The sequence below is a fragment of the Harpegnathos saltator genome, unplaced genomic scaffold, assembly GCF_003227715.2.
Source record: "Harpegnathos saltator strain DR-91 unplaced genomic scaffold, Hsal_v8.6 scaffold174, whole genome shotgun sequence".
In the NCBI taxonomy this organism is placed as follows: Eukaryota; Metazoa; Arthropoda; class Insecta; order Hymenoptera; family Formicidae; genus Harpegnathos; species Harpegnathos saltator.
Window position 1 is genome coordinate 603934 of NW_020229955.1, and position 23519 is coordinate 627452.

The 23519-nt window shown below is 40.7% G+C and overlaps 5 protein-coding genes across 6 annotated transcripts; 2 read left to right on the forward strand and 3 right to left on the reverse strand.

The window, feature by feature from the left end:
- Positions 1–3925: 3925 nt before the first annotated feature.
- LOC105189545 (fanconi-associated nuclease 1) lies at positions 3926–8514 on the forward strand. The gene is made up of 8 exons (XM_019844365.2): positions 3926–4928; positions 5059–6263; positions 6346–6477; positions 6567–7016; positions 7103–7508; positions 7576–7698; positions 7822–7932; positions 8286–8514. Exons 1-8 carry the CDS (start codon positions 4812–4814, stop codon positions 8331–8333), a joined length of 2592 nt encoding a protein of 863 aa, XP_019699924.1. The 5' UTR covers positions 3926–4811; the 3' UTR covers positions 8334–8514.
- Positions 7689–10190, reverse strand: LOC105189544 (NAD-dependent protein deacylase sirtuin-5, mitochondrial). The gene is made up of 5 exons (XM_011151724.3): positions 9589–10190; positions 9237–9451; positions 8973–9115; positions 8539–8689; positions 7689–8039 (listed from the first exon to the last, which is right to left on the reverse strand). The coding sequence occupies exons 1-5, from the start codon at positions 9829–9831 to the stop codon at positions 7985–7987; spliced, it is 807 nt and encodes a 268-aa protein (XP_011150026.1). The 5' UTR covers positions 9832–10190; the 3' UTR covers positions 7689–7984.
- A 334-nt stretch (positions 10191–10524) lies between these two features.
- On the forward strand, positions 10525–12489 carry MED8 (mediator complex subunit 8). Of its 2 annotated transcripts, XM_019844367.2 has the most exons (6): positions 10525–10814; positions 10924–11166; positions 11434–11442; positions 11687–11857; positions 11999–12116; positions 12200–12489. In XM_019844367.2, exons 1-6 carry the CDS (start codon positions 10650–10652, stop codon positions 12274–12276), a joined length of 783 nt encoding a protein of 260 aa, XP_019699926.1. In that variant the 5' UTR covers positions 10525–10649; the 3' UTR covers positions 12277–12489. The 2 variants fall into 2 exon arrangements, with proteins under 2 accessions (XP_019699926.1, XP_011150028.1); XM_011151726.3 differs by lacking the exon at positions 11434–11442.
- Positions 12490–12545: 56 nt separating this feature from the next.
- Positions 12546–18539, reverse strand: LOC105189549 (methyltransferase-like protein 25). Its single transcript, XM_019844366.2, has 6 exons — positions 18349–18539; positions 14159–14364; positions 13861–14079; positions 13157–13736; positions 12936–13064; positions 12546–12851 (listed from the first exon to the last, which is right to left on the reverse strand). Exons 2-6 carry the CDS (start codon positions 14354–14356, stop codon positions 12604–12606), a joined length of 1374 nt encoding a protein of 457 aa, XP_019699925.1. The 5' UTR covers positions 14357–14364; positions 18349–18539; the 3' UTR covers positions 12546–12603.
- Positions 14555–22904, reverse strand: LOC105189550 (presequence protease, mitochondrial). The gene is made up of 4 exons (XM_011151729.3): positions 21892–22904; positions 19544–21832; positions 18025–18090; positions 14555–17885 (listed from the first exon to the last, which is right to left on the reverse strand). Exons 1-4 carry the CDS (start codon positions 22227–22229, stop codon positions 14768–14770), a joined length of 5811 nt encoding a protein of 1936 aa, XP_011150031.2. The 5' UTR covers positions 22230–22904; the 3' UTR covers positions 14555–14767.
- Positions 22905–23519: the final 615 nt, after the last annotated feature.

The following is a 23519-nucleotide window of genomic DNA, read 5'->3' on the forward strand; positions in this document are numbered from 1 at the left end:
GATTCGAGTCAAAGCATCTCGTCGTACTCACATTTGATCGACATGCCCCTCCTCTATAGGCGATAAACTGTGTACACTTTTGCTGATGAAAGCTTGTTACTTCGATGAGAAAAAAAGTCCAATAACGTACGCGTGTTACTTTAGCTGTTCTGGGTTCCCCACGTTCCTTCACTTGTTTCTTTTTCAACATCGTATTGTCTGCTTCCTCGAGAAGCAAAAACAGGGTGTTGCAAAGCATGTAGAGTCGAGAGAATATACCTTCACGATCAATCACTAACTGATAATACGTCGTTTGTACATATTATTTTTTAAACATACACATGAGCGCGCAATGTTCTAGACGAATCGCAAGAGGAATCTACGCAAGCCTGGATCAATGATATTTCTTCCAGCTTGTCGATGTTGAGAAATTTACTAGTAACAAACCTCCTCCTTTTGTATCTTCTTCGCAGTCGCAATTCACATTCTCCTTCGACGTATTCGATAGTTGTATTTTTCTTGTTACTGTAGGAGAAAACAGCCGCATTACGAGTGTAAACGCATACGTATTACGCATACGCGAATTCGAGACTACACACAGATTACGTTATTCATTACAATTAAAAGGACAAATTCGAAAGCACTTTGATCATTGAAGTCGATCGATAATCCGGAATAAAGAAGAAAATATGCCAGGTTTAATTCCCGTAAAAAGGAGAAAAGAAACGAAAACAGATGCCTATCTTGAAGAATTTTTCACAATAGTCGAACACGATGAAACGATTTGTAAGCCAGCCGTAACGCGGATAAACACGGGGATAAAGATTATGGTGCGAATGTTACAAATTGTAGGGAGACTTGAGTCGTAATAAGAAACGAAAGGAAAAAAAAGGATATATTGTACATATAAAAATAATTACGCTTATTGTATCTCTTACTTTTAGGTAATTAACTGGATAATAATAACTGTAATTAATGTTGTTGTGGTAGGCGCACATACGATGTGTACGGAGATTTATGAATTCAAGACGATTTTAGGAGGAGTAATAAAGAAATTTTATCCTGGATAGGACTTATTATTTTGTTAAGATCTTCACACACAGACAAACAGAGACACACACACACACACACACACACACACACACTTCGCCTGTATATTATCTAACAACTTTTTGTGAGATCCGTTTTCTGACACGTATTTGTACATACTCTTTAGATTAGACTTCATTATTTCTCTCGTTTTTCTCAGATTCACTGTTGCGCGCGAAGCTGTAGCCTCCATTCTCCCTACCTTGTTCGCTCATATATTCGTAGCATCTAGCTTTTATAAACGTTACTTGCTCGCCATTCAGACACGTACACGTATAATACACACAGACATACATTACATCTGACATACCACTGCGTGTATGTGCTGCGTATATATGCCGCTGTTGACGAGATTTTTGACGCCGCCTTGAAAGATAAAAGAAAAAAGCAGTAAATACAAAAAAGAAAAGAAAGAAGCGACAACCCTTCCGCCAAATGATTTTGAGAAGAACGAGCGATTTTATGTGAGTGAAAAGCGATTCGAGAGCGTATTTGTAAAGAAAAGGACAAGAGAATTTTTGTTTATTTTAGTTGAGGCGCTTTGACAACAAAACATAGTGGTATATATGGATTTTTATATAAAATTTATTAATGTTAAAAAAGGTAACGACCCAATAGACATTAAAGAATTAATAAAATGTCGAGAATCGTCAAGATATGATCGCTCCGACCAAAGACTGAGTTCGCTTTACATTTCTGGTTTGGCAAACACGAAATTCCACTGCGATGCGTAGACCGATTTGTCTCGTGACGAAGAATCACCGGCAGGAAAAGCTCGGTTCGATCGGAGTACCTTATTGCGAGTTGACAAAATGTTAATTGCTATTGTTATGAGGATACTCGAATCTCTCGCTTCGATTGCAAGATATTCAATCGAAGAGAAGACGAACGCGCGAGAATCCGAAGAATCGGTCAGATTGTGAGACTTCGTGTTTACCTAATTCGTTGCATTCGCGAGAAACAAATAGTGTATCGTATAAGTAGAAGTAAGACAGATCAATGCAAATATTCAGAGTGATCGGAATGACAGGATAAAAGAAAACAGAAAAAAAAAGAAAGAAGGAAAGAAAGAAAGAAAGGAAGGAAGGAGGCTGTTAATCGCGCTTCGCGTGCGAGAAGAGGCAATTACAGAGTAGAGAGGAATGAGCTTATCGGTTATTTGTAGGTAAAACTAAGATCGAGAAAGCTCCTCAACATTTTTTGCGTGTTAAACAGATAATTACAATAATATCGACCGACGAGCGTCGAGGCACACACGGTGTATCTAACTATACGTGTATTTTATTCTGTGAATACAGTAGGCACTTCTATGTCGCTGTGCGACAGGAAGATTTAATTGGGATAAAAGAAGGAAAAGGGAAAGAGAAAGGAAAGAGCAAGGAAGAGGAGAAGGAAAAAGGAAGAAGAAGAAGAGGAAGAGAAAGAAAGAGGAACGAGAAATAACGCTTCAACCAAAGCTCCGATTTGAATGAAATTTTGGGCGCGAGTATAGTAGAGGAGAACACTTTTCTCAAATACCATATATTGTACAGTCGGAGAATTCGCAGAGGGGTGAAGAGAGAACGTAGAGAGTTCTATATGACGTATATATAGAATATTTGCTCTCTAGAGACAACCCTACAACTTGTTCTTCGATGCATCATTTAATCTCTTCTTTGTCACCTGATAACACCTTTTATTGGGGGAGAGGGGGAGGGAGGGGAGGAACTAGAAAAAATAACGTTCATGTACGTAACGTGCGGCTGTCGCCCAACTGTCAGAAACGATGAATTATCGTCACATGTAATATGTCAAATACTGAAATACACGTCCTATTTATGAAACAAACTGGTACCCAGCGAATGATTTATACATACCCGAATTTCAACTATCACGACGACCGGTACGGTAAATACTTTTCGAATACTTTGCGCTTCGCAGTTGCGAACGCAGCGATGAATTTTGGAATACATCGCGACAATGATTCTTCCGATTCTTTTCTTATTAGAGGGAACGTCTTTCGTATCTGAATATAAACCAGTATTCCTTCACCTTTGTATCTTGTCTCCAAATAGAACAGAGGTGTTACCAGGTAGATGAATTAACGTTTCCTACAAATTACGTGTAGAAACTTAAGTATTAATATTCGTAATTACTGCGACTAACACACACAACGTATACATACATACATACATGCGATAGGAGACGAAGTGTAACTAATTGAGTGTATATAAGTAAGTCAATTTACGGGTTGCATTTTTTTTAGCTGTTAAATATATTCTAATTATGTAACTTTCTCTCTCTCTCTCTCTCTCTCTCTCTCTCTCTTTCTCTCTCTCTCTCTCTTTCTCCGAGAAAAATGCAAGATCGGCTAATTATGAGAACGACTATATTGTACATATTCATATACATATGTACGTATACACGTATACAGTTCGTGAGCCTGTACATGCAAACGACATATATATATATATATATATATATAAATATAAATATATAAAACGAGAGAGAGAGGTTGTGCGGCGCGTATAAGTAAGGCGCGTTACAACTCGCTGTGTACAGGTGTATGCAGCCTCTTTAGAAAGAATGATAAATCGAAAGCAATTCTAAATCTGATTGTAGTATTCGTTTTATTTGCCTCGACATATTACATTGTATGCTCTTCGTTTTCGTGCTCGTTGTAAAGTAACCTAGAATCATTATTTCAGAGAAGTATCGGATGCAAATTTCTTATTTTTCACGCAGCAAAATTCTCTTATATTTCTCGAACAAATAAGGTTGTTGTTATGTTTTGACTGTATTAACAGCACGTGGAAATCATATTTGAATATATATATATATATATATATATATATATTAAAAAGATTTGATAAAGCGAGCCTGCAAAAATAAATTCTGATTACACTGGCTATCAAATAATTTTCTTACAGCCTACCTACTACTATTTGTCATGTCATATGAAGATATGACGTTCTTTCAATTATAATACTTTTGTCGAATTTTCAAGCTCATTGTGTGAGTGCAAAATATTCAAACTTCATGAGACAAAATTTTAAGAAATTCCCTCTTTTAGAAAGTTATGTTTCACATTTCATATTTATTTCCCGCCACATGATAGCCACGCTTCTGCGCAATATGCACATCATAACCTCTCGTCACTCTGTCTAGTGTATCAATATACCTCTGTCCGTGCTATAGATCACGCGCAATTATTCAATAAAGTGATAATCATTATTCTTTCAAGTATTTCTCTTGAGATATTGATCTATTACTTTTTTCTTTAAATTAATATCAACTTCCAGATCCTTTTGTTTTTAAGGTAAGACGAATAATATAATTGACAAGGCGTTTATTTCTACCAAGTGTTAACTTACAAGCAAAAATTAAGTGTCATGTCATTGGTACTTACTGTTCTATTGTAGTGCAATACTACATTTATCATTTAATATAAAAACATTTATATTTTCATCTGCTGGTAGTTTAATAATACAAACTATGTAAATATTGTAATTTTTTTGGTCGATTTGCTATAACTTATTAAGTTTTATTTAAGGATAGGATAATGTATGAATAAAATAAAAAAGATATTGAACAGCATAATGTAGAATAATCAATTTGTTCCTTTAGGCATGAAAGAATATGTTTGTGACATCTGTCTTGCATCTTAGTAATATTTGTTGCATTAGATGTATTTATAAATATCTTAAAAATTGATCTGGCTGTAGTATGAATCTCTATATGTTGTGTCGATAGAAAGAGATACAATGTTACAAACCCGAATAGATCAGTTCTATAAAGTTACAAGCAACAGTAGAAGAACTAAAAATTTAATAAACATAGGAAAGCCATCTAATTTAAGAATATCTGCAATTAATAAAAAAGTAAGTTTATTATTTAAAAAGTAAATAAAAAGTAAGTTTATTATTTCTCATGATTAGTACATACAATAAAATGACAACTTAACTGTATATCAACCATGGTTAATATTAATATTTTCTGTTACCAAATAAGAAAGAAGAAATATTAAAAAAATTGGAAGCTGCCACTACATGCAAAACCAAAACATCAAATACATCTAGAGTAAACAAGAGGAAAAAATACATATCGCAAAAAAATAAGATCTTAATAAACAGTAGGACATTTAATTTGACAAACACCAATATGGTAAACAGTCCAATCAAAACTACAGAAAGCTATGCTAAGACACCCATTATCAAACATATTTCTTCTATTACAAGTTCTGTGAAAAGTCCTGTATTAAGCAGGAGTTCAAAATTTTCTCCAAAATCATCTTCTCCGATAAAAAAAGTGCTGGATGAACCACCAAGAAAGATAAATATTGCCCAAAGAAGATTATTCAATGATAGAATAGAAGAATTGATGTCTATAGCGATAGATAATCTGAATTTAGCCAAAGAAGGAGCTATTACTAATAATAATATTGACTTAGAGAAAGTTTACTCGAGCAGAGAATTCAACTATAAGTACAATCGTATAGATACAACAACTTCAACGAGATATGAAATCGACAACATAATAGTACCGACGGAAACGTACGCATGCCATTTCTTTACAATCGTTGCTAATGTATTCTCCAAACCGTACAATTGCGGATACTTTGACAAGGACGAGTTGGATTTGATATTTTCACTACTGACGCTTTCAAGAAATGCACAAGCATTACTAATACGCATGTTAAAAAGAAAACATATGTGGCACAGGATAAACAGTATCAAATATGACAATATATCGACAAATTTAAAACCCATCTTCGACGAACTTGTGTCGCGATCTATTTTTAAAAATAATACGGAAGAAGAAGATATGACTGTTCTATTGAAATTGTTACAAGTTGATGAGATCCGTAAACTTTGTCAGGAATGTAAAATCAATGCCAATGGTAAAAAAGAGAATAATATACAATCGATTCTAAGGTTTTACAATAAAACAAAACCTTTGTTTCCTGGGATGCCAAGCCCAGCCACTAAGTTACGCGCGTCAGTCAACGAAATCTTAGGATACTGTATATTGATAGATACTAAAATGAGTGAAATAATTGATAGAATAATTACGCTATTGATACCGCATAAAGATCCTCAAGAAACTATGGCAGATTTATTCCAAATGTTATTAAGAATTGAAATGAAAGAAATCAAATTCCCGGAAGTAACCGTTCGTGACTTTCCTATTTTTGCTAATAAAGGGCATTTATTGAAGTACGTAATATGATTTTTGTTATTAGATCAAGTTTTACAATTCGCATTAGATTATATTCTTAACATAAATTTTACTTTACAGTTATATGGAGGCTAAAAATGCACTGTGTAATGTATTGAATGCAATTGAAAAGAAACAATGGGAGATCGTACGACAAATTGGATCGCAAGCCGCGGAACATCTGTCACTTCTTTTAAAAGTAGAAGCACAGAGGTAACAAGTAATGCATTCAGTTATATATTTTGTAATGGAAATGTTGGTGGTTATCTTGAAAGATTTGTTATTTCGTAACATATTTATAGTCTGGAAAACTCCATGTTGCCCAGTCACATCAGGCACTTTATGCCGGGGTACTTGTGGCTCAAAGTTCTGCACAAAAGTATCGACGCATTTAAGAAGACTAAGGAAACATTGCCGCAAGCGATAGAATTTCTGCACATGTTGGTAAAGCAGAAATGTCATATGAAATATAGAAAAGGACAATGGTACAACGAACTGATTAAAATAGAAGTATATCATATGAAAGATCCCAATGGTAGCGTCAGGCTCCTTTCGAAGGCAGTGTCACAGAAGACTTTAACGGAAGTCGACAGACTGGATCTGTTAGAAAAAGCAGAGAAACTCGCGAAAAGGAAATCCAATATCAGTCAGCATGCAAAAGATATTGTTAAACTGATATTAGAGAAAGATCTCAGCAAAGCGCGATTAACGTCTCAAATAAGTTCCGTTACAATAGAAGGGACGTCATGCGGGTAAGTCACGCGAAAAATTTATCGATTCTTTTAAAAAGGTTCAAGAAAGAAAAATAAATAAAAGGTATATCGATATGTTCTCCTAGAAACCCTTCACAAAGAAAAAGTACCTGGTGCATCGACAATGGGATAGACAAAACATATTTTACAGTTGAAGATTTCGCGTTATACTACTATAAGAATAAAGGATATATCAAGGGTGCGCATTGCGAGGGTTCTTTGCCAATTACTCTCTTTGGTATGCTGTTCTGGGATGAAATTTATAATATGGACATTCCTGGCACTTGCCTATCGTCATATGAACCCACACCGTTGGATTTGTTCTCGTCGGAATTTTATGAAAATAGAAAGGAACAGATCGACATGAAGCTCCAAATTATTCGAAAACTCGACGTGGAAACATTTAGCAACCATTTGAAGCACCAGTTCGACTTACGCCATGAATATACATCTATTTGCCAGAGTAATATTTTTGATAGTTGTAGCTTTCAGGTGAGCAATTATAATATTGACGTTTATGTGACATTCAACACAATATTAGTGTTACTTTTGCTTATAGGAAATAGCACTTTGTTTAGGAGTGGAGGGTGTTGTTGGGATCTGTGAACGACTCATTCAAAATTACACACTTTGGAAAGCTGGTTTCCCAGATTTAATCGTATGGAATCCACATACAAAACAGGTGAATCTATTTCTTTACAATTTGAAAAATTATATTAAATCGTTATATTTGTGTGTGTAAATAAATTCTACTACTAAATTATAACGTCGTATACCTTACAACGTCATATATTTCTACTTGCAGTATAAAATTGTAGAGGTGAAGGGCCCTGGCGATTCACTCTCAACCAAACAAAAGTTATGGTTGCAATATTTAAATCAGCTCGGACTGAATACAGAAGTGTGCTATTGTGAAGTAAGTAATATTGTAAAAAAGAAATGTAAAATATATTGTATACTTGTGTTCTTCAAGGTGCCAAAGCTTCTGTCACAGTGGTGGTACAGGGACCTTGGAAATGATATCTATAAGACAAAAATTGCCCTTAAAAATTACTCAGCGTGCTCTTAGGTCCAATTACATCAACGTTATTTTGGTTTTAAGCGAAACTTTAATATGTGTCTGTCTATTTATTCAGAATGATAAAGAGAGATAGATATATACACGTTTAAATCTCGCTTAAAGCCAAAACAATGGTTGGTGCAATCGAGTCTTAATTTCTTATTAACTGATTAATCTACGGGTGATAATGCATATATCTTCTATTACAGTCCAGTGCCAAAGGTGGGCGTAAGCGGAAGCATGAAGCTGTGATGTAATGTTTTCCACAGACATTCCAAAAAAAATGTATATTATATACTCTATACGTATAAGATGAAAACATTTTATATAAATTGAGATGTTCCGCGTGTACCTATATTTTTATTTATAAATTTTTATATTTTTTATCTAAATGTTGGAAGTTTTAGCGTGTAACTTTGGCGAATGCTTGCCGCAAGATAGTCCAACAAATATTATACTCACTGAACTCGTTTTGTCGCTGGTGTTTCTTCTATATTGAACTCTGCGACCGGTATATCACGCTGTGCCACTTGCGGTGCGAACATAGCGGCTGGGTACACGATCGCTGAAGTTCCAATCACCAAGCAAGCATCGCAAGTCTCAACGAGATCAACTGTAACATTTCGTGAGAAATTGTCGATCAAGATAAATTTGCTTTTTTTTTTTTTTACTTCATGTCATACATTTTTTGTTTCACATTATGCTTTTATGTTTTATATATAATCGAAGAGTAAAAATGAGCCGATTATTTATTTAATGTTTGGTGTATTGTGTATGTATAAAAATCTTTCGTATTTATTTGTAAATTGCTCGTTGCACGTTTGTCCGAGGTATCTTCTTATATTTCATAAGCAGAGTGTACGATCATACTTGTTAAATAAAAGAAAATTACATACAAGCTTTTTGCAGTACATTTTCATTCAGATTTTCGCCGAACCATATGATATCGGGTCGCAGTAACGCGCCGCAATTCGCGATCTCGCAATGCGGTAATTCTTTCACCGGTATATCGGAGGACATAATACCCGGGTCAGGTGATCTGTTCAAAAACATTACCATTAGATCAACATGAGAGGACTCTTGATATGCATACGCGGGTGTTATGTGCCTTTTATTACTTCATTCACGACGATGACATGCAAAATTCTCAAAAGACGTACCCTTTCCCTGTCAACGATGGGCAGATGGGAATATTCTCATTGACTGAGACATTGTGACACTTGGTGCAACGTGTCCTGTAGAGTGAACCATGCAACTCCACCACGTCCTTTGCTCCTGCTTTCTGATGCAGTCCGTCAATGTTCTGTGTCACGATCGATACTCTCTTGCCCTCTGCTGCTTTGCGCTTCTGAAATTCCGCCACGGCTACGTGTGCCTAAGGGAACAAAAAAGTTCACTTATTTGTCTGTTTACAGAAATTATCTCTGCGCTATAATAGATCGAACGCAATCTAATGTGCGTACTTTTAACGAGCTCACTGTTTTGTTCTCTTCGATTGACAAGTTATGTTACCTTGTTCGCTTTGACCTTGCTCACTAATTGTCTGCGATATTCGTAGAACTCCCAGACCAACGACGGATTCGCTGCGAAGGCCTCCGGGGTGGCGAGACTTTGCGCCTGATATTTGCGCCAAAAGCCGCCGGCACCGCGAAAAGTCGGCACTCCGGACTCTGCGGAGATACCACTGCCGGTTAAGATTAGGACGTTGCTCGCGTTCGAAAGAATCTCGCGAAACGACTTCATGACTTTACGCATAAAGTTTTTTCGTGCAACGCAGCTCGTGCACGTGCTCGCAAAACGCAAGTAATCGGGTTCTAAAGCGCGAGCGATCACCGGCGATGACGTGTTTGTTATGCTGATCAGCTGACAAACAGCTGACGCATCTTCAGGAGTCAGCCACTGGTTAGCCACTGAATTTAGAACGACTGGCTGCGAATTTCATTCTTTCGATCGATTTTCGCTCTTCATCTTATTTTAACACACTGGTCGTTGAATTTTGACTATAAAAATTGACTATATATATGTGCATGTCGTGTATACATAACATACACAACTTTAATCCGGGCTTTAGTCTTCCGATGAGGCGGTCTCATTTTGAAGCGCGTTTCTCTCTCTCTCTCTCTCTCTCTCTCTCTCTCTCTCTCTTTCTTTTTCTCCATGTTGGCTTCAGGTGCCTATTAAGGCGAATTCCCCAGCGCCATTGTACGACGATAAGTTGAGACAAAGCAAAGCAAAAATGAGACAGAACAAAAATAAGGACAATGCGTACACAATCCCAACAATAAAAAAATTATGCATGGTTTCGTTACAACAAAAATCACATCCAACAACAGATCGGTGCGTGTGAATATAGTAAAATTTAGTAGTATCGAATTGAATTATCGAGAAGATAATCGATCTTTTAAGAAAGAAAGAAAGAATCGTATATCGATTCATCGATTGATAATTGGCTACCCTTAACCTATAAATCTTCGTCTTGTGGGCTTAGGAGGTGTTGTGCTGCACACAGAAATACGATTAAAATAATAGTGTAAAATTTGCGATAGATATCTCACGAGGAAGCTGCTTAGAGAATGCAACGGGACGAGAAACATTTGGATTCCGCTCTGGAAGCCATTATAATGCGAGTGAACGATTTGAAAAGCGCGATCGCCGCGATGGTATTCAAATTGGAACACGAATACGAGACTCTGAATTGGCCCAATTTCCTCGACAATTACGCGTTAATCTCGGGTCATGTAAGTAGTTAGTTTCATCGATGATCGAGAAATGAATAGCTAAATATTAACTTTGCGAATATTTAATCAATACTTTGCATCTCATACTGTGATTGTATTGTTTGTACAGCTAACTAGTCTCTCGAAGATTCTCGCGCCCGATAAAGCACCGAATCTCAGAAATTACACGGTTCTACCGCTGCGCTTAAGTCCGGAGAAAGACGAAGAGTTGCTACGACTGACAGAAGGTAGAATCCCTACGTTCGCGCATGACTTAGTGCCAGACTACTTGAGAACGAAACTGGAGCCTCAAGCTGAGCAGAAAATGATGCAATTTGAAGCAAAAGCGAATGTTAACAACGACGCGTCACATGTAAGATATGCTTCTTCCACTCTATATTTATTTCTTATTTTTATCATCATGTTCTTCCCCAATATGGACACAATATGGACAAGTTATTTCATTTTTCATAAATATTTGCAATATTTATGAGCATTAAATAGTTACTGTAATACAGGCGAAAGTTTGTGAATTGAACACGATTAAGTATGTATGTAGTATCTGTTAAGATAGACACATATAGTTAATTGAAGATATGTTCTTATTTTTCTGTTAATGTGCTAACTAAACAACAACTAGGACTACAATGTAAGCTACTAATCAGATAGTCTCAGCTTTATCGGTTCCATTCGCTCTGGGCTGAGATTGATGTATTGCAAGCCCACTTAATAAATGTATAAATCTAAGCATTGATCCAGCTCCGCTGACGTCTGAACATCAAAATTTGAATTCGCTGCGCAATCAAAGATTCTCGAGTCGGTCCATTTAGCGAGTGGAACACGCGGATCCTATTGTGTACTAATTTCTCATAAGCGTTCTCGTTGGGTTTCAGAAACAATTGATGCAATATTCGAAGGTAGTTGGTCATGTATGGGACATGACGAACAAGGCGCGCGAAGAATGGGAAAGCGAGGCCGGTGCCAGAGCAACGCAAGCGCAGACCAATAGCGCTGCGGACACTCACACTCTCGTGGCTGCTGTGGGGATGGGTAAAGGCTTGAAAGTAAGTTCTACTCGAATATAAAGAAAAAAATGGAACATAGTATGACTAAATTTACAGAGATCCGCTATTTTCCCGTTTATTTTCCGTTCTACTGCAACTGCCAATTCTAATATATTGTCTATGTTTTTTTTGCACTTGTAGTCTGATTCCATACAAATGGTACAGTCGGGCGTGAATCCAGTAGCTAATAGCATGATGGTGGGTAGACCTAGTAATCAACAGCAAACACCAGGACAAGGGCCTCTGGGCAACCCACCGCGTAAGTATTCTTCTGAAGATTTCTGTTTCTTTTCTCTCGACGATGATGATACACTTGCAATAACTCAAATTGATAATTTACAGTGGGACAAATAAACAAGGCACCGGGTGCAATAAAGACGAATATTAAAGCGGCATCACAAATCCATCCTTACAGATAAGTATATATCGTAATATCTATGGGGGATTTGATACAATAATACCTATAATGTGTGAACGCTCTGATATGATATCTAACTAATAATCTTGATATTAAACGTAGCAAAATCATATCGTCAGTAATGTGTAATTTATTTCATGAAAAAAAAGTCAAATAAATATATTGTATGTTTTTATGTTTAAATATATTGTATGTTTTTCATGACAATGTTTAATTGTGCATTTATTTAATTTTCACCTCATGAAGATTCATATAAAACACGTATGAAAAATTTTAATTTATGGAGATAGAAAAAAAGCTGTGTGTGTGTGTGTGTGGCAAAGAATCTTCAGCGTTTATGAGATACAATCGCGTGCGAACGAGGAGACAGACGTTTGTTCATCACAGGCACAATCATCGCTTCCAAACCTTGCTCGTGCAACCAACACAAGCGATCTTGCAAGACCAATGACTCTGCCGGGAGTTGCAGCATCATTTGTAGTCCAGTGTAAATCTCCACAGCTCGTAATCTTTCATTCTGCTTTTCCCATACACGCGAGATATCCCTCTCCAGTTCATCGCGTGTGATTACGTCGCCTTTACACGTAAAGAATAACTTAAGTAAATGACTTTGATGATTAATCCTCCAAAAGCCGATTGTGTCTCGTCGCTGAAACTCACCTGTTAAATCCATGTCCGATTTTGGCATCAGATCATATCTCAACAGTGAATCCTTAACATAAGTCTGAAAGTCCATACACTGCGATTTTCTCGTGCCTTTCCGTACCTTCTTCCTCAGAATGAGATTATCTGGAAGGTGATTAATCTTCGCGATTAATTGGCCTCAGCGTGGCTGAATATACACATGCATTCACGTGTTATAAACATCATCGGGCACCTACTCTGTTGCGAGTACAACTCAAGTACGGCTCTGGCGAGAACGTGAAAGGAATGTTCGTCGTGTTTCTCCCCGGACATGCCGCGCCACTTGTCCACCGACTCCTGACACGCTAGTCGCAAGAAGGGCACTCGCAAAAACTGTCCCACGTCGAAGCTGTGCGTAGCGATGACTTCCCGTAGGCAGTTGGACATCGGGAAATTGCGGAAGTACTGCTTCTCCTGCGACGGAGTCCGCACGCTGTCGGAAATGGAAAGTTTATGGTAACAGCAGGAAATAAGGATGAGCAGTTTCGCAGATTTCATCCTGCGAAAGATCCTCGACGCGCTCGTGCTGAGATCACCACAGGCGTGCAGACCGATCAAACACGCGGCCGTGGTGTTGGGAAACTCTCGCTGTAGAATGGATTCTATCCTATCGGCGGAATCGCACGTCACGTCGCAATGGATGTATCTGACGTGGGTCAAAGACTCAGGATACGCTGTTCGTTGCTTGGTGCAGGCTCTGTTCACATTCTCCTCCTTCCTTTCTAATCCCAGGACTTGATAACCGTACAGATGATGTAACATCTGGCACACGTATCCCTAGAAAAAATAGCGTTGTAACGCGAGAACTTCTTTTCTTGAGCTGCTACTTTGCCTTTTCCCTTTAATGTTATCGCTATCTCTTACCAGACCTTTTCCCTTTAATGTTATCGCTATCTCTTACCAGACCGGCGCCCAAATCTATGATCGTTTGGATATTGTATGGCTTGCATTGCACGTGCACTAAGCGAGCTAAATGCATTATTTCATGTTGTTTCTTTCGGCTGAGACCTATTCTGAAATTCTGCGGCAATTCCGCGGAGGGTAACGTGAGCGTAGACGACAACCTGTCGGTTACTTTGCAATGATTAACGTACGCTTTTAAGGAATCTGGCCACTCCGACTGAAACATAATCGAATATGCGAATGTTCATCACGTGTGGTTCAATTTCTCTGTCTCCCTTTCATGTCTGCTGACCAACCTTCGTCATTTTTTCCACTACGAAATTATTGAGTTCGTCGTTCTGCAAAACTTGCAAATGATCCATCCATTCCCTGGGGATTGAATCCAAGCATCCTTGAGTTAGTATCTCGGTCACTGGTATGTTATGAAGCCACTGAGTTTCGTAAAACAAGCGTAACGCATCGAGAAAGTATCTTTTTTCGGTATTGGTATCCATACATGCGCCTGAATAAGCAAAAGAAGCAATCTAATAAATCTACTAATAATAATGAATCTGATCTAATGAACAATATAAAACTCCAAATATATAAAACTCATCTAAATTTAACCTCCTCTCACATCAGATATGTAAATATACAATATATAATTCACACAAAATAAGCAGAGAGAGGAATTGAAATAATTGCAACAACAATTGTTTCTCATCTCTTTCATCTCTTTCATTTATACATTTGATATACAAAATATAAGCATAAATTATACAATTGAATTAACAAATATCTCCGGCTTTTAATGACCTGCGACACGTGCCAAACGTGAAGCGTAAAGAAAATGGCATTTAGCATGTCCTAATGTAAAATGTCTCATCAACGCGAAAGTAACAAGAACAGTGTCTTAATGTCTATCTCTATTCGGTAGCTCGTGCCTGGCCGGCTTCTTCTTGATTCAACACAGTCCAGTTATCCGAGGATCTGTTCAAGATGTCCTTATTCGAGGGTCCAAGGAGCGAACGACCAACTCTGATACCGTGTTGACCCGGCTTCAAGTATCTCTCAGCTGCTTGTAAGAGCTGCTCCTTTGCCACGGCCTTTAACTGCTCCCTTTGCCGCTGAAGATCGTCGTCCGTTATGCCATGAGTGAATTTGGTCATACCCCGATTACTGGGCGGAATGGGAGCGTCGATCTGCTGGAAGATTCCCAGCTTTGCCTCGTCTATGTCGCTCTGCGACAATGGATGCTTCAGTAGGAAGTCGTACGCCTGGTCGAACAGGTCGAAGGTGCGTGTGGAATTGGGATCTCTGTATGAGTAAAAGGAGAAGATTCCCTCGGACGTTAATTTTGCGCCGCCGCCATAAGCGCCACCCTTCTCGCGGATTTCTGGGTGCAGGTACGTGGACGTGATCAGTTTGGAAAGTACACGCAGCACCGCGTAATCCGGGTGCGTGTAGGGTACCGTCAATATGGCTTTCGAGCAATAATTCACCGTGTATGGCAGCACATGGTGATTGCCGCTCTCGTACGTCTCGGTGCTCCGGTCCTCGGCGAGGATGTGCGGACTCGTCGGCTCACCTTGGAGCGAGTCGTAGAACGCGCGAATACCCTCCAGAACGTCGTCCTTGCGTTCCTGGGCCAGGTTGATGGCCGACCGCAGGTGTTGTTTGTTCAACACGTGACTCGCTATCTCCTGCATGCTGCGCATCAGGGGAGCCAAGTCGCGTGTCTGTGCTATCCTCTTCATTCTCGACACGTAGCGCAGCCCGGACAGACTCTCCTTGACTCGCGCGATCGGCGAGACTAAGCTGGCGGCGCTGCTCATCGCGTACATATGACCGGCGTGCGAGATATTGTTGATCAAGTTGGTCGCGTTCATCTTCACGAGCGTCTCGAATCGTTGCGGGTCAGTGAGCTGAACATTGTTGAACAATTCGCTCCACAGACGCCACATGTCGTTCGAGTTGCGATCCAGACAGTATGACTCCACGAGAACACCCTCCTCGTACTTCAGCTCGCTCTCCTTGTGTTCGGCCACGTGATTCATAAAGTGCAGCCCGCCGGTCTTTAACTGCGTCATCTGATCGAAGGTGCGGTAGTCGTAGTTTCGTGTGCCCATCTTCGCGACTACGTAGTTGAATAGCGGTATGAGCTTCTTCAGTTCGTCCGGCACCGCACGTGTATTCAGGATCCCTCGGTAGTAAGAGATCCCATTCGTCGGCTGTATCGACAGTTGTAACGGTACTCCAGATATCTCAAAACTCGACGTTTCGTATCTATCCACGTCAGCCTTCAGGTCCTCTATCTTCAGGGTCGGCAAAACTCCGACGTCCTCTTTCTTCTGCTGCTCGGCGAGCAGGATCTTACCATTGACGTATATATGCTCCTTTTCTTCCTCAGTGAGTTTTTCCAACTTGGTTCTGAGCAGCTCTTGCTCGGCGGCCGCTTTGTTCTGCTCGTACTTTTCGTCGGGTGACATCGTTAAAGTCAATCTGTGATTGTTGTTCCTCAGGTAAGTCTCGATCAAACCTTGCAAGTACTTGGGATTCTCTTTCATCCGCAACGCGAGTATCTTGACGGCGTCGTTTATTCTCAGCGCCTGTATCAGGTTGCCGTTGTGATTCCACAAGGATGTCAAATTAAATAGCAAGTTCAGTCCGAAGTTCGACGTCTGATGCTTCACCTGAAGTTCAATGCCGTGCAAAACTGCCTCGACGTGATCCTTCTCAAATCCCTCTTCGATAACTCTATTTACAGTGTCGTCGTAGATATCCTGCACCTTGCCGAAGTCCTCTGGTTTCACGCCTTGCAGACTCACGACGAACATTGTATCTCTGCACTGCGAATCGAAACCGGTGACCGGACCGAAGCCGGTGCTCACATTTGACTCGACCAGGGACTTGTAGAATGCTGAATTCGGGCCTTTCAGCAACAGCTGCGAAAGTACGTACATCTCGAAAGTTGTCTGTATATCAGTGATATCGTTGCACAAGTGCGCGATGGCGATGGTGCCGTGACGGCTGGTGTCAGCAAGCATTGGATCGGGTCTGCAGGCGATATGCTCCTTTCTAGGCTCATTCCATCGTTTCTCCGGCGGCACCGCCGACATGGAGGCATCTATTCGATCGGAGAGAAACAGATACCGGTCGTTGATGAACTTGAGATGTTCCTCCAAGGGGAAATTTCCGTACGAGTAGAAGCGCGAATTCGAGGCATGGTAGTACTTCTGGTGGAAATTGAGCAGATCGCTATACTCCAAACTGGGAATGACGAGAGGGTCGCCGCCGGAGATTACAGAGTATGTGTGACTCGGTAGAATAGAATTCAGCATATGCTCAGCAAGAATAGCCTGATTATCATTGAAGACGCCCTTCATCTCGTTGAATACCACGCCCTTGAATACGATGGATGAGTTCTTGTCGTTGACGTCTGTGTGTTCTAGTCTCCAACCTTCTTGACGGAAATCCAGCTCTCTTAGATTCGGTTTGAAAACTGAGTCCAAGTAGACCGACTGCAGATTGCGGTAGTCCTTTAGGTTTTGTGTTGAGAAAGGATATATAGTGAAGTCTGGTCCTGTCATAGCATTCATAAATGTCGCCAGGGATCTCCTTAACATCTTAAAGAATGGATCTCTACAGGGATATCTCTCGCTACCACACAGAGTGGTATGTTCCAATATATGAGGCAAGCCAGTGGAATCCATAGGAGTTGTGCGAAATCCGATGGAGAATACATTGTTTGTGTCATCTCTGGCCAAGTGCAGATATTGTGCACCTGTACTTAGATGTGATAATCTGAATGCAGTGAGGAACAATTCATCTATCCTGGCAACCTCGTCCACTATGAATCCATGGAGAATTTCACCCTTCTTGAATTTATTCAACTCATTTTGTTTCTGTTTTACTGACAAAGAAAAAGTACGGTGCTTGACATGTCGCTGTAAAGCAGTATTCCTTAAAGAAGAGTTGCGTGATAACTTTAAGAGCCTCAGCATTTTGGAACAATCTTGTGTGTAAAATAGCAGAAAATTATATCTGAAAATAATACGAAAGAGCATGTCAATTATATAGTTCAAGATTTTCTTAGTCGGTTACACAATTTGACATTTAGATATATATTAATAATAACATAGACACGCAACACTTACAAAGGTATTGTATACTTACCACTCACGTATTTGCAATTAAACTTAAATTATACATGAAACACCAATGGACAAAATACTTAACGGATATTCCACTTCAAAACATTGTACCATATTAACCTCAATATTAAAAGGAATGAGAAAATAATGTTTGCATGGAATGTACAGGACAGAAGTGTTAATTACAAAGTTATCGTCAAACTAATCATCAAAATATTTTGGGGAAAACGCCAATTAGTGAATGATTATAAAACAATGACGCAATATATCTACACACAGCAAAACGCCGGTGTCATCGAAATGTAATAAGAGAGAAATAACCAAGAAATCAAAGCTGATACAAATAATCTCACCTGTTCTCGAGATTAATGTACAGTTATAGCAATGATCGACACGAGACGTTCCTTTATCAATTAATTTCGAAGGCGCTTTTCAAGTATCAATTTACTCACAAATTACGTGTCGATACCATTTGAAAATAACAAATCGTCTATTTCGTCGTTGAGTTGTACTACTCGAGAGTAATACATCCGTCTTCCTTGTCATCAAATGTTGCCAACCTTAAAACAATAGAATTCGATTCGATTATTAAGGTTGGTTCCTTGCAAAAGGAACGTGGAGAATTCAAACGAATGTATAAATTGAAGCGATATTATATATACCTCGTACCATCATACAAAATTATACGTAGAAGCAAATCACATTTATATATCACCAAATATAATTTTTTTATTATCGCGTATATACATAGCGATTAGTAAACCATGATTCAGGAGAAAGGCCACTTCCGTGGCCTTTCAACAGTACATCGGAAGAAAAATTTTTCTAGCATATGCTAGAATACTACAGAGAATATTAGCGATAAAATCATTGGCGATTAGCATTTAGCGGTGGATACAAGCGTCATTCAGACTTTTACTGCTCAAACTTGAAAATGGAATGACTATGACAAAACGTCTGAATGATAAACACATACATACAGCACAAATCGTACATATCGCGTATGTATAAATATATAAATATATATATATGTATGTATATATATATATATACTATATCTCATACAAAACAAATAATTTAAAAATCTTATTGTTTTAATACAGTCTTCACATGTGTTTGTGTGTGTGTGTGTGTGTGTATCGATTCTATATAAATATTATATAACAAAATATATATGTATATATAAAATTATCTGATTTGACTCGTTACATGACATCTCTTTTGTTCTCACTACATACGTTACTATTGTACGGCACAAGTATAGCTGAGTAATTACACGGTACGACGGTAGTGCACAAGCAATTTGAAGAAACGAGTCTCACATGACAAACTTTTCACGTGAGATCTACTTTTGGACACACGATTGGCACGGCATTATCGGAGTGACTAATACTAATACGATAAGAACGAAAACTCACTTATGTGAAAGCACGTTAACATCATGTTAAAATTAAAAATCTATTACCGCATATATACATATATATAAAAGAACTGTGAGGTATCTGAAAAAAAGAAAGAGTAAAAAACTCTGCTCTACGGAATACAAATCAATCGTCGAACGCCGGATTCGGTGGCTGCGGTGAGTTTCGCTTCAGCATCTTCAACACGTCGACATAATTCGCGGAGAGTACGCCAGACATTTCCAGTTCCAGCTGCTGCAACGGCGTCATGTCGTGTCGATTGCGAGCGTCGACGTTCGCGCCGTGTCTGAGTAGCAGACCGACGAGTTTCGCATTGCCGGCTTGAGTCACCAGATGTAAAGACGTATTGCCATCGTAATCCTGAGCGTCCACGTGGCAGGTCGCGCAGTTCAATAGCAGCTTCACCGAATCGACGTTGCCGTTTAGGCAAGCCAGGTGCAGCGGTGAGCGGCCTTCGGACACGGTGGTCATGTGAACATTCGCACCGGCGTCCAGCAACAGTCGCACCATGTCGGTGCGGCCGGTCGCCGCGGCGACGTGTAACGCGGTCTCGCCAAGATTGTTGCAAGCGTTGATCGGGAGCGCTCGTCGTCGTTTGCACCGTTTCAGCAGGGTCTCGCCGATCGCCGAGCATCGCTCACAATTGCACAGCGGATGGCACATCCTGCCGTCGACCGCGCAGCGTACATCTGGTAGCCGTTCGCGGTAAACCTCCAGGCCCAAATAATAACAGGCCAAGCACGTGTCACCCTCGACGATGGCGGCGAGAAGTCTGTCTATCGCGCGATGCTCCGGTAGCGACGCGCCGCTCTGGCTGCTCTGCTTCTGTGCAGCTTGCGAGGAAAACGTCGCGCGCCGAGGCTGCAAGGAGTCAGCTGTACAGATGTTGGCGTAGTATTCGAGTAGTTTGGCGATGTACCTGCTGTATGTTACCGTCAGCGGCGTTTGACCCTTTCGGTTAGTCAGCTTGCAGTTCGCACCGCATTCCAAGAGGATACGCACGGTCGCGACGTAGCCCCATCTGGCGGCGAGATGCAGCGCCGTGTCACCATTGTCGTTGCTGGCATTCACGTCCACCGGCACCTTCATCTGCTCCGACAGATAGAGCAACGCCTTCACGCAGCTCTCGTGACCGCGCTCCGTGGCGCAGTGCAGTGGCGTGTTGCCGGCGGAGTCCGTCACCGTGGGATCCGCGTTCGCGTGCAGCATGTGCAGCAGGATGCCTTGGTGGCCGTGGATGCACGCGTGGTGAAGCGCCGTCAGTCCGTCGGAGTCGGCGACATTGATGTCTATGTCGTGGTCCAGGAGGTAATCCACGATCGTCATCTGATTGCACAACACCGCCATGTGCAACGGTGTGAGCCCTCTGTCATCCTTGGGATACGTCTTCAAGTCCCGCTGGCGCGCCCAATTTCGCTCGCAAGACGCACAGGTGCACAGAGGATGGCAGAGAGTGGCGTCGTGCGGCTGCTTGGATTCCTCGCGAGCCAATATCCTCTCGACTTCGGCCAATTCGCCTTTCTCGATGCACGCGAACAAGCGCTCAACAGACGGCTGTTCCGGTGTAATGCTACGCGTTGCTATGAGAGCGTCAGCGTCCTGCTTCGTCTGCTTCTTGGATTCTGCATACGGAGTATTTCTCGAAATCGCTCCGGACTTGATGTGTTTTATCGCGGCTTCCAACGATGTGATCAGGAAGCTGCCCTCGTCCGTCTCGTGGACAGACTTCGCGGAGAAACGGAATTCCTGCATGAAAGCCAACTGCGCCGTCCAATTCGACAATCCAGCCTTGATAACGAGGTACATGAGCACCGGGAGAAGATCATCCGACGAGACGATGGACGAGCTTCCGCGAGATACGTAATTAACGGTTCGTCTGAGACACTCGATCTTGCCCAATACAGTCACGAAGCAATCCAATCGCGACAACTCCAATCTTCCACCGTCGACGCATGACTGCAAATCTGGGCGTATTCGGAGATCATCCAGTCGAATTTCGTTCAGATTCCTCGTGATCTTGTTCAAGGACGCGTCTTCAGCTGCGGTGCCAGCAGACAGTGACTTTAATAGTATATGTCGTAAAATGTATAGAATATATGTCTCTAGCGATACTCGTATACTCCAGTAATAATGTCTACTACTTAACACTTTCTCCCGCGATGTTGCATTCTCCAATAGTATCCTGAGACAGTCTGTGTATAAATCATACACCAGATCTCTCTGTGTTTGCACTGGTTCACAATTTAGATCCTTATTAATGCACAAGAAATCCTTGATCTTGGTCTCAAAGTCACCGCACAGTTCTTTCTCCAGTAGTTCCATCTGAAGAAAGTTCACAGCTTCCTGGAGATTAGTGATCTTGCTTGTACAGGTGTCTGTGATACACATGTTAGTATCCAAAGGCTGTTCTATGCACCTGTGGAAAGCAACGTTGTTCAATCAGTCAGAATTTGATATGCTGAAACATACGCTTACCATATGCAATATTTGCGCAGATCGTTGTTGTAGAAGGTTTCCTCAAAGAGCAGACGTGTAGAGTATTGTTGCGTGTTGTGCTTGATGGTGAGGATCCTGTCCATGAGCAGAACTTCCTTGCCATCTAGAGTGTCGAATTGCGCAGCAAAGAGATCCCGTCTGGGAATCAGCACGTGAGCACTAATCTCATCCTTCTGAATTTTACAGTTGCTGAAACTTCCACTGCGTGGCACGCAGATAATCCAACCCTCCTGGATAACCTGTTGAAGCGTGGCTGCGTGTTGCTGCCTGAGCTCCTGCAGGAATTCATTCTCCGATAGATCCTCGTCGTAATCCATGTTGAACAAACGGCTGCCAATTACATCGTGAAAGCAACTGTCATCGCGACTGATCACAATTCATCGAGACGTTTCCGGGTGTCGGGTGTCGGTTTCTACTTGTTCGAGCTCGATCGAAGAGCTTGGCACATTCTTTTTTAACACTTGGATGTCGAAATCGTACGATATATCCTCTGGCGACAAAGTGCCACTAGCCATTTGGATGACAGTTGCCAATTGTAGCTGCAGCGAAACTTGCGTGACTCAGAAATTGCCCATGATCGGCCGCAGGAAGCGGAGATAGAAGTTTACAAAATCCAAAATCTCCGCTATGAAACGCCACCATTTTTATCGTAAGTCGATTAATCGCTCATCGGTACATCGCTTACCTTTAAGTTGATTTTCACCAAACTTAAACCAATGCCCTGGAAAATGGCGTATGGACATTGTTTCGGAACAGTCCGGAGCCAAAAATAGAACCAACCAACCTAAACCAATGCCCATTTCTACCAATGACAGGACAACGCAGAAATATTTAATCAGGTTTAATCGCGATAAAGATGAAGAAAAATTTAAGAAAATCACAAGTCGCTCTAATTCCGAACACATTTTACAATAAATTAAAAAATTGTCAGCGTATGACAGACGTTAGGAAATAATCCAAACGACGAAACGACGTCGCTCGCGCGAGCGAGCACTGTGGTGCCATTCAGCATCTTGTTTGCCCGGAAATAGGACCAAAGCACAGACTTCTGCATAACGCATAATACACAACGCATAAGAGAATCAACCAATCAGAGTTCTTCATTTCCCTCCTCAGGACAGAAATGAAGAACTCTGATTGGTTGATTCTCTTATGCGTTGTGTATTATGCGTTATGCAGAAGTCTGTGCTCTGGCCCATAGTGTTTACAAAACATGCGGCATGTTGGACGTTGATTGGCTACCGCGATGTCCCTTCCCGAAGTAACTTCCGCAGTAAAGCTGCATCCCGTGTGCAACCGGCCGTATAATAATTGGTCTGTTCTTTGTAGCTGCACTGCTGAACTGGAGCAATAAACTAGACCGGTATTCATAGGGCTGTATTCATAGTCGGATCTTATATTTAAGACCGTCTTGAGTTCACGTTCAAATATTCTGTAGCCAATGAAATGATCTATACAGCATCTGAAGATGGACTTAAGACGATCTTAAATATAAGACCGGACTATGAATATGGCCCATAGTCGAATCTTATGGGCCTTCTACAATAAGCTATTATTATAGTCACAAGTTGTAACCAAATTGACCAACCACAGTCGATTATTTTTGA

Excerpts from the sequence above, each read along its gene's own strand:
- LOC105189550 (XM_011151729.3), bottom strand. The coding sequence starts at position 22,229 with ATGGATTACGACGAGGATCTATCGGAGAATGAATTCCTGCAGGAGCTC. Across the intron at positions 21,833-21,891 it reads CTGCGCAAATATTGCATATG|GTGCATAGAACAGCCTTTGG; the intron begins GTAAGCGTATGT and ends TGCTTTCCACAG. Across the intron at positions 17,886-18,024 it reads TTAAGTTTAATTGCAAATAC|ATATAATTTTCTGCTATTTT; the intron begins GTGAGTGGTAAG and ends TATTATTTTCAG.
- LOC105189544 (XM_011151724.3), bottom strand. The coding sequence starts at position 9,831 with ATGCGTAAAGTCATGAAGTCGTTTCGCGAGATTCTTTCGAACGCGAGC. Across the intron at positions 9,452-9,588 it reads GCAAGGTCAAAGCGAACAAG|GCACACGTAGCCGTGGCGGA; the intron begins GTAACATAACTT and ends TTGTTCCCTTAG. Across the intron at positions 8,040-8,538 it reads CCAGCGACAAAACGAGTTCA|ATATCATTTCCAAGGTCCCT; the intron begins GTGAGTATAATA and ends TTTGTCTTATAG.
- LOC105189545 (XM_019844365.2), top strand. The coding sequence starts at position 4,812 with ATGTTACAAACCCGAATAGATCAGTTCTATAAAGTTACAAGCAACAGT. Across the intron at positions 7,509-7,575 it reads TTGATAGTTGTAGCTTTCAG|GAAATAGCACTTTGTTTAGG; the intron begins GTGAGCAATTAT and ends TTTTGCTTATAG. Across the intron at positions 7,699-7,821 it reads GGAATCCACATACAAAACAG|TATAAAATTGTAGAGGTGAA; the intron begins GTGAATCTATTT and ends TTCTACTTGCAG.
- MED8 (XM_019844367.2), top strand. The coding sequence starts at position 10,650 with ATGCAACGGGACGAGAAACATTTGGATTCCGCTCTGGAAGCCATTATA. Across the intron at positions 11,858-11,998 it reads GGATGGGTAAAGGCTTGAAA|TCTGATTCCATACAAATGGT; the intron begins GTAAGTTCTACT and ends TTGCACTTGTAG. Across the intron at positions 12,117-12,199 it reads GCCTCTGGGCAACCCACCGC|TGGGACAAATAAACAAGGCA; the intron begins GTAAGTATTCTT and ends GATAATTTACAG.
- LOC105189549 (XM_019844366.2), bottom strand. The coding sequence starts at position 14,356 with ATGGATACCAATACCGAAAAAAGATACTTTCTCGATGCGTTACGCTTG. Across the intron at positions 13,737-13,860 it reads TAGATTTGGGCGCCGGTCTG|GGATACGTGTGCCAGATGTT; the intron begins GTAAGAGATAGC and ends TATTTTTTCTAG. Across the intron at positions 12,852-12,935 it reads ATCGGACATGGATTTAACAG|GCGACGTAATCACACGCGAT; the intron begins GTGAGTTTCAGC and ends TTACGTGTAAAG.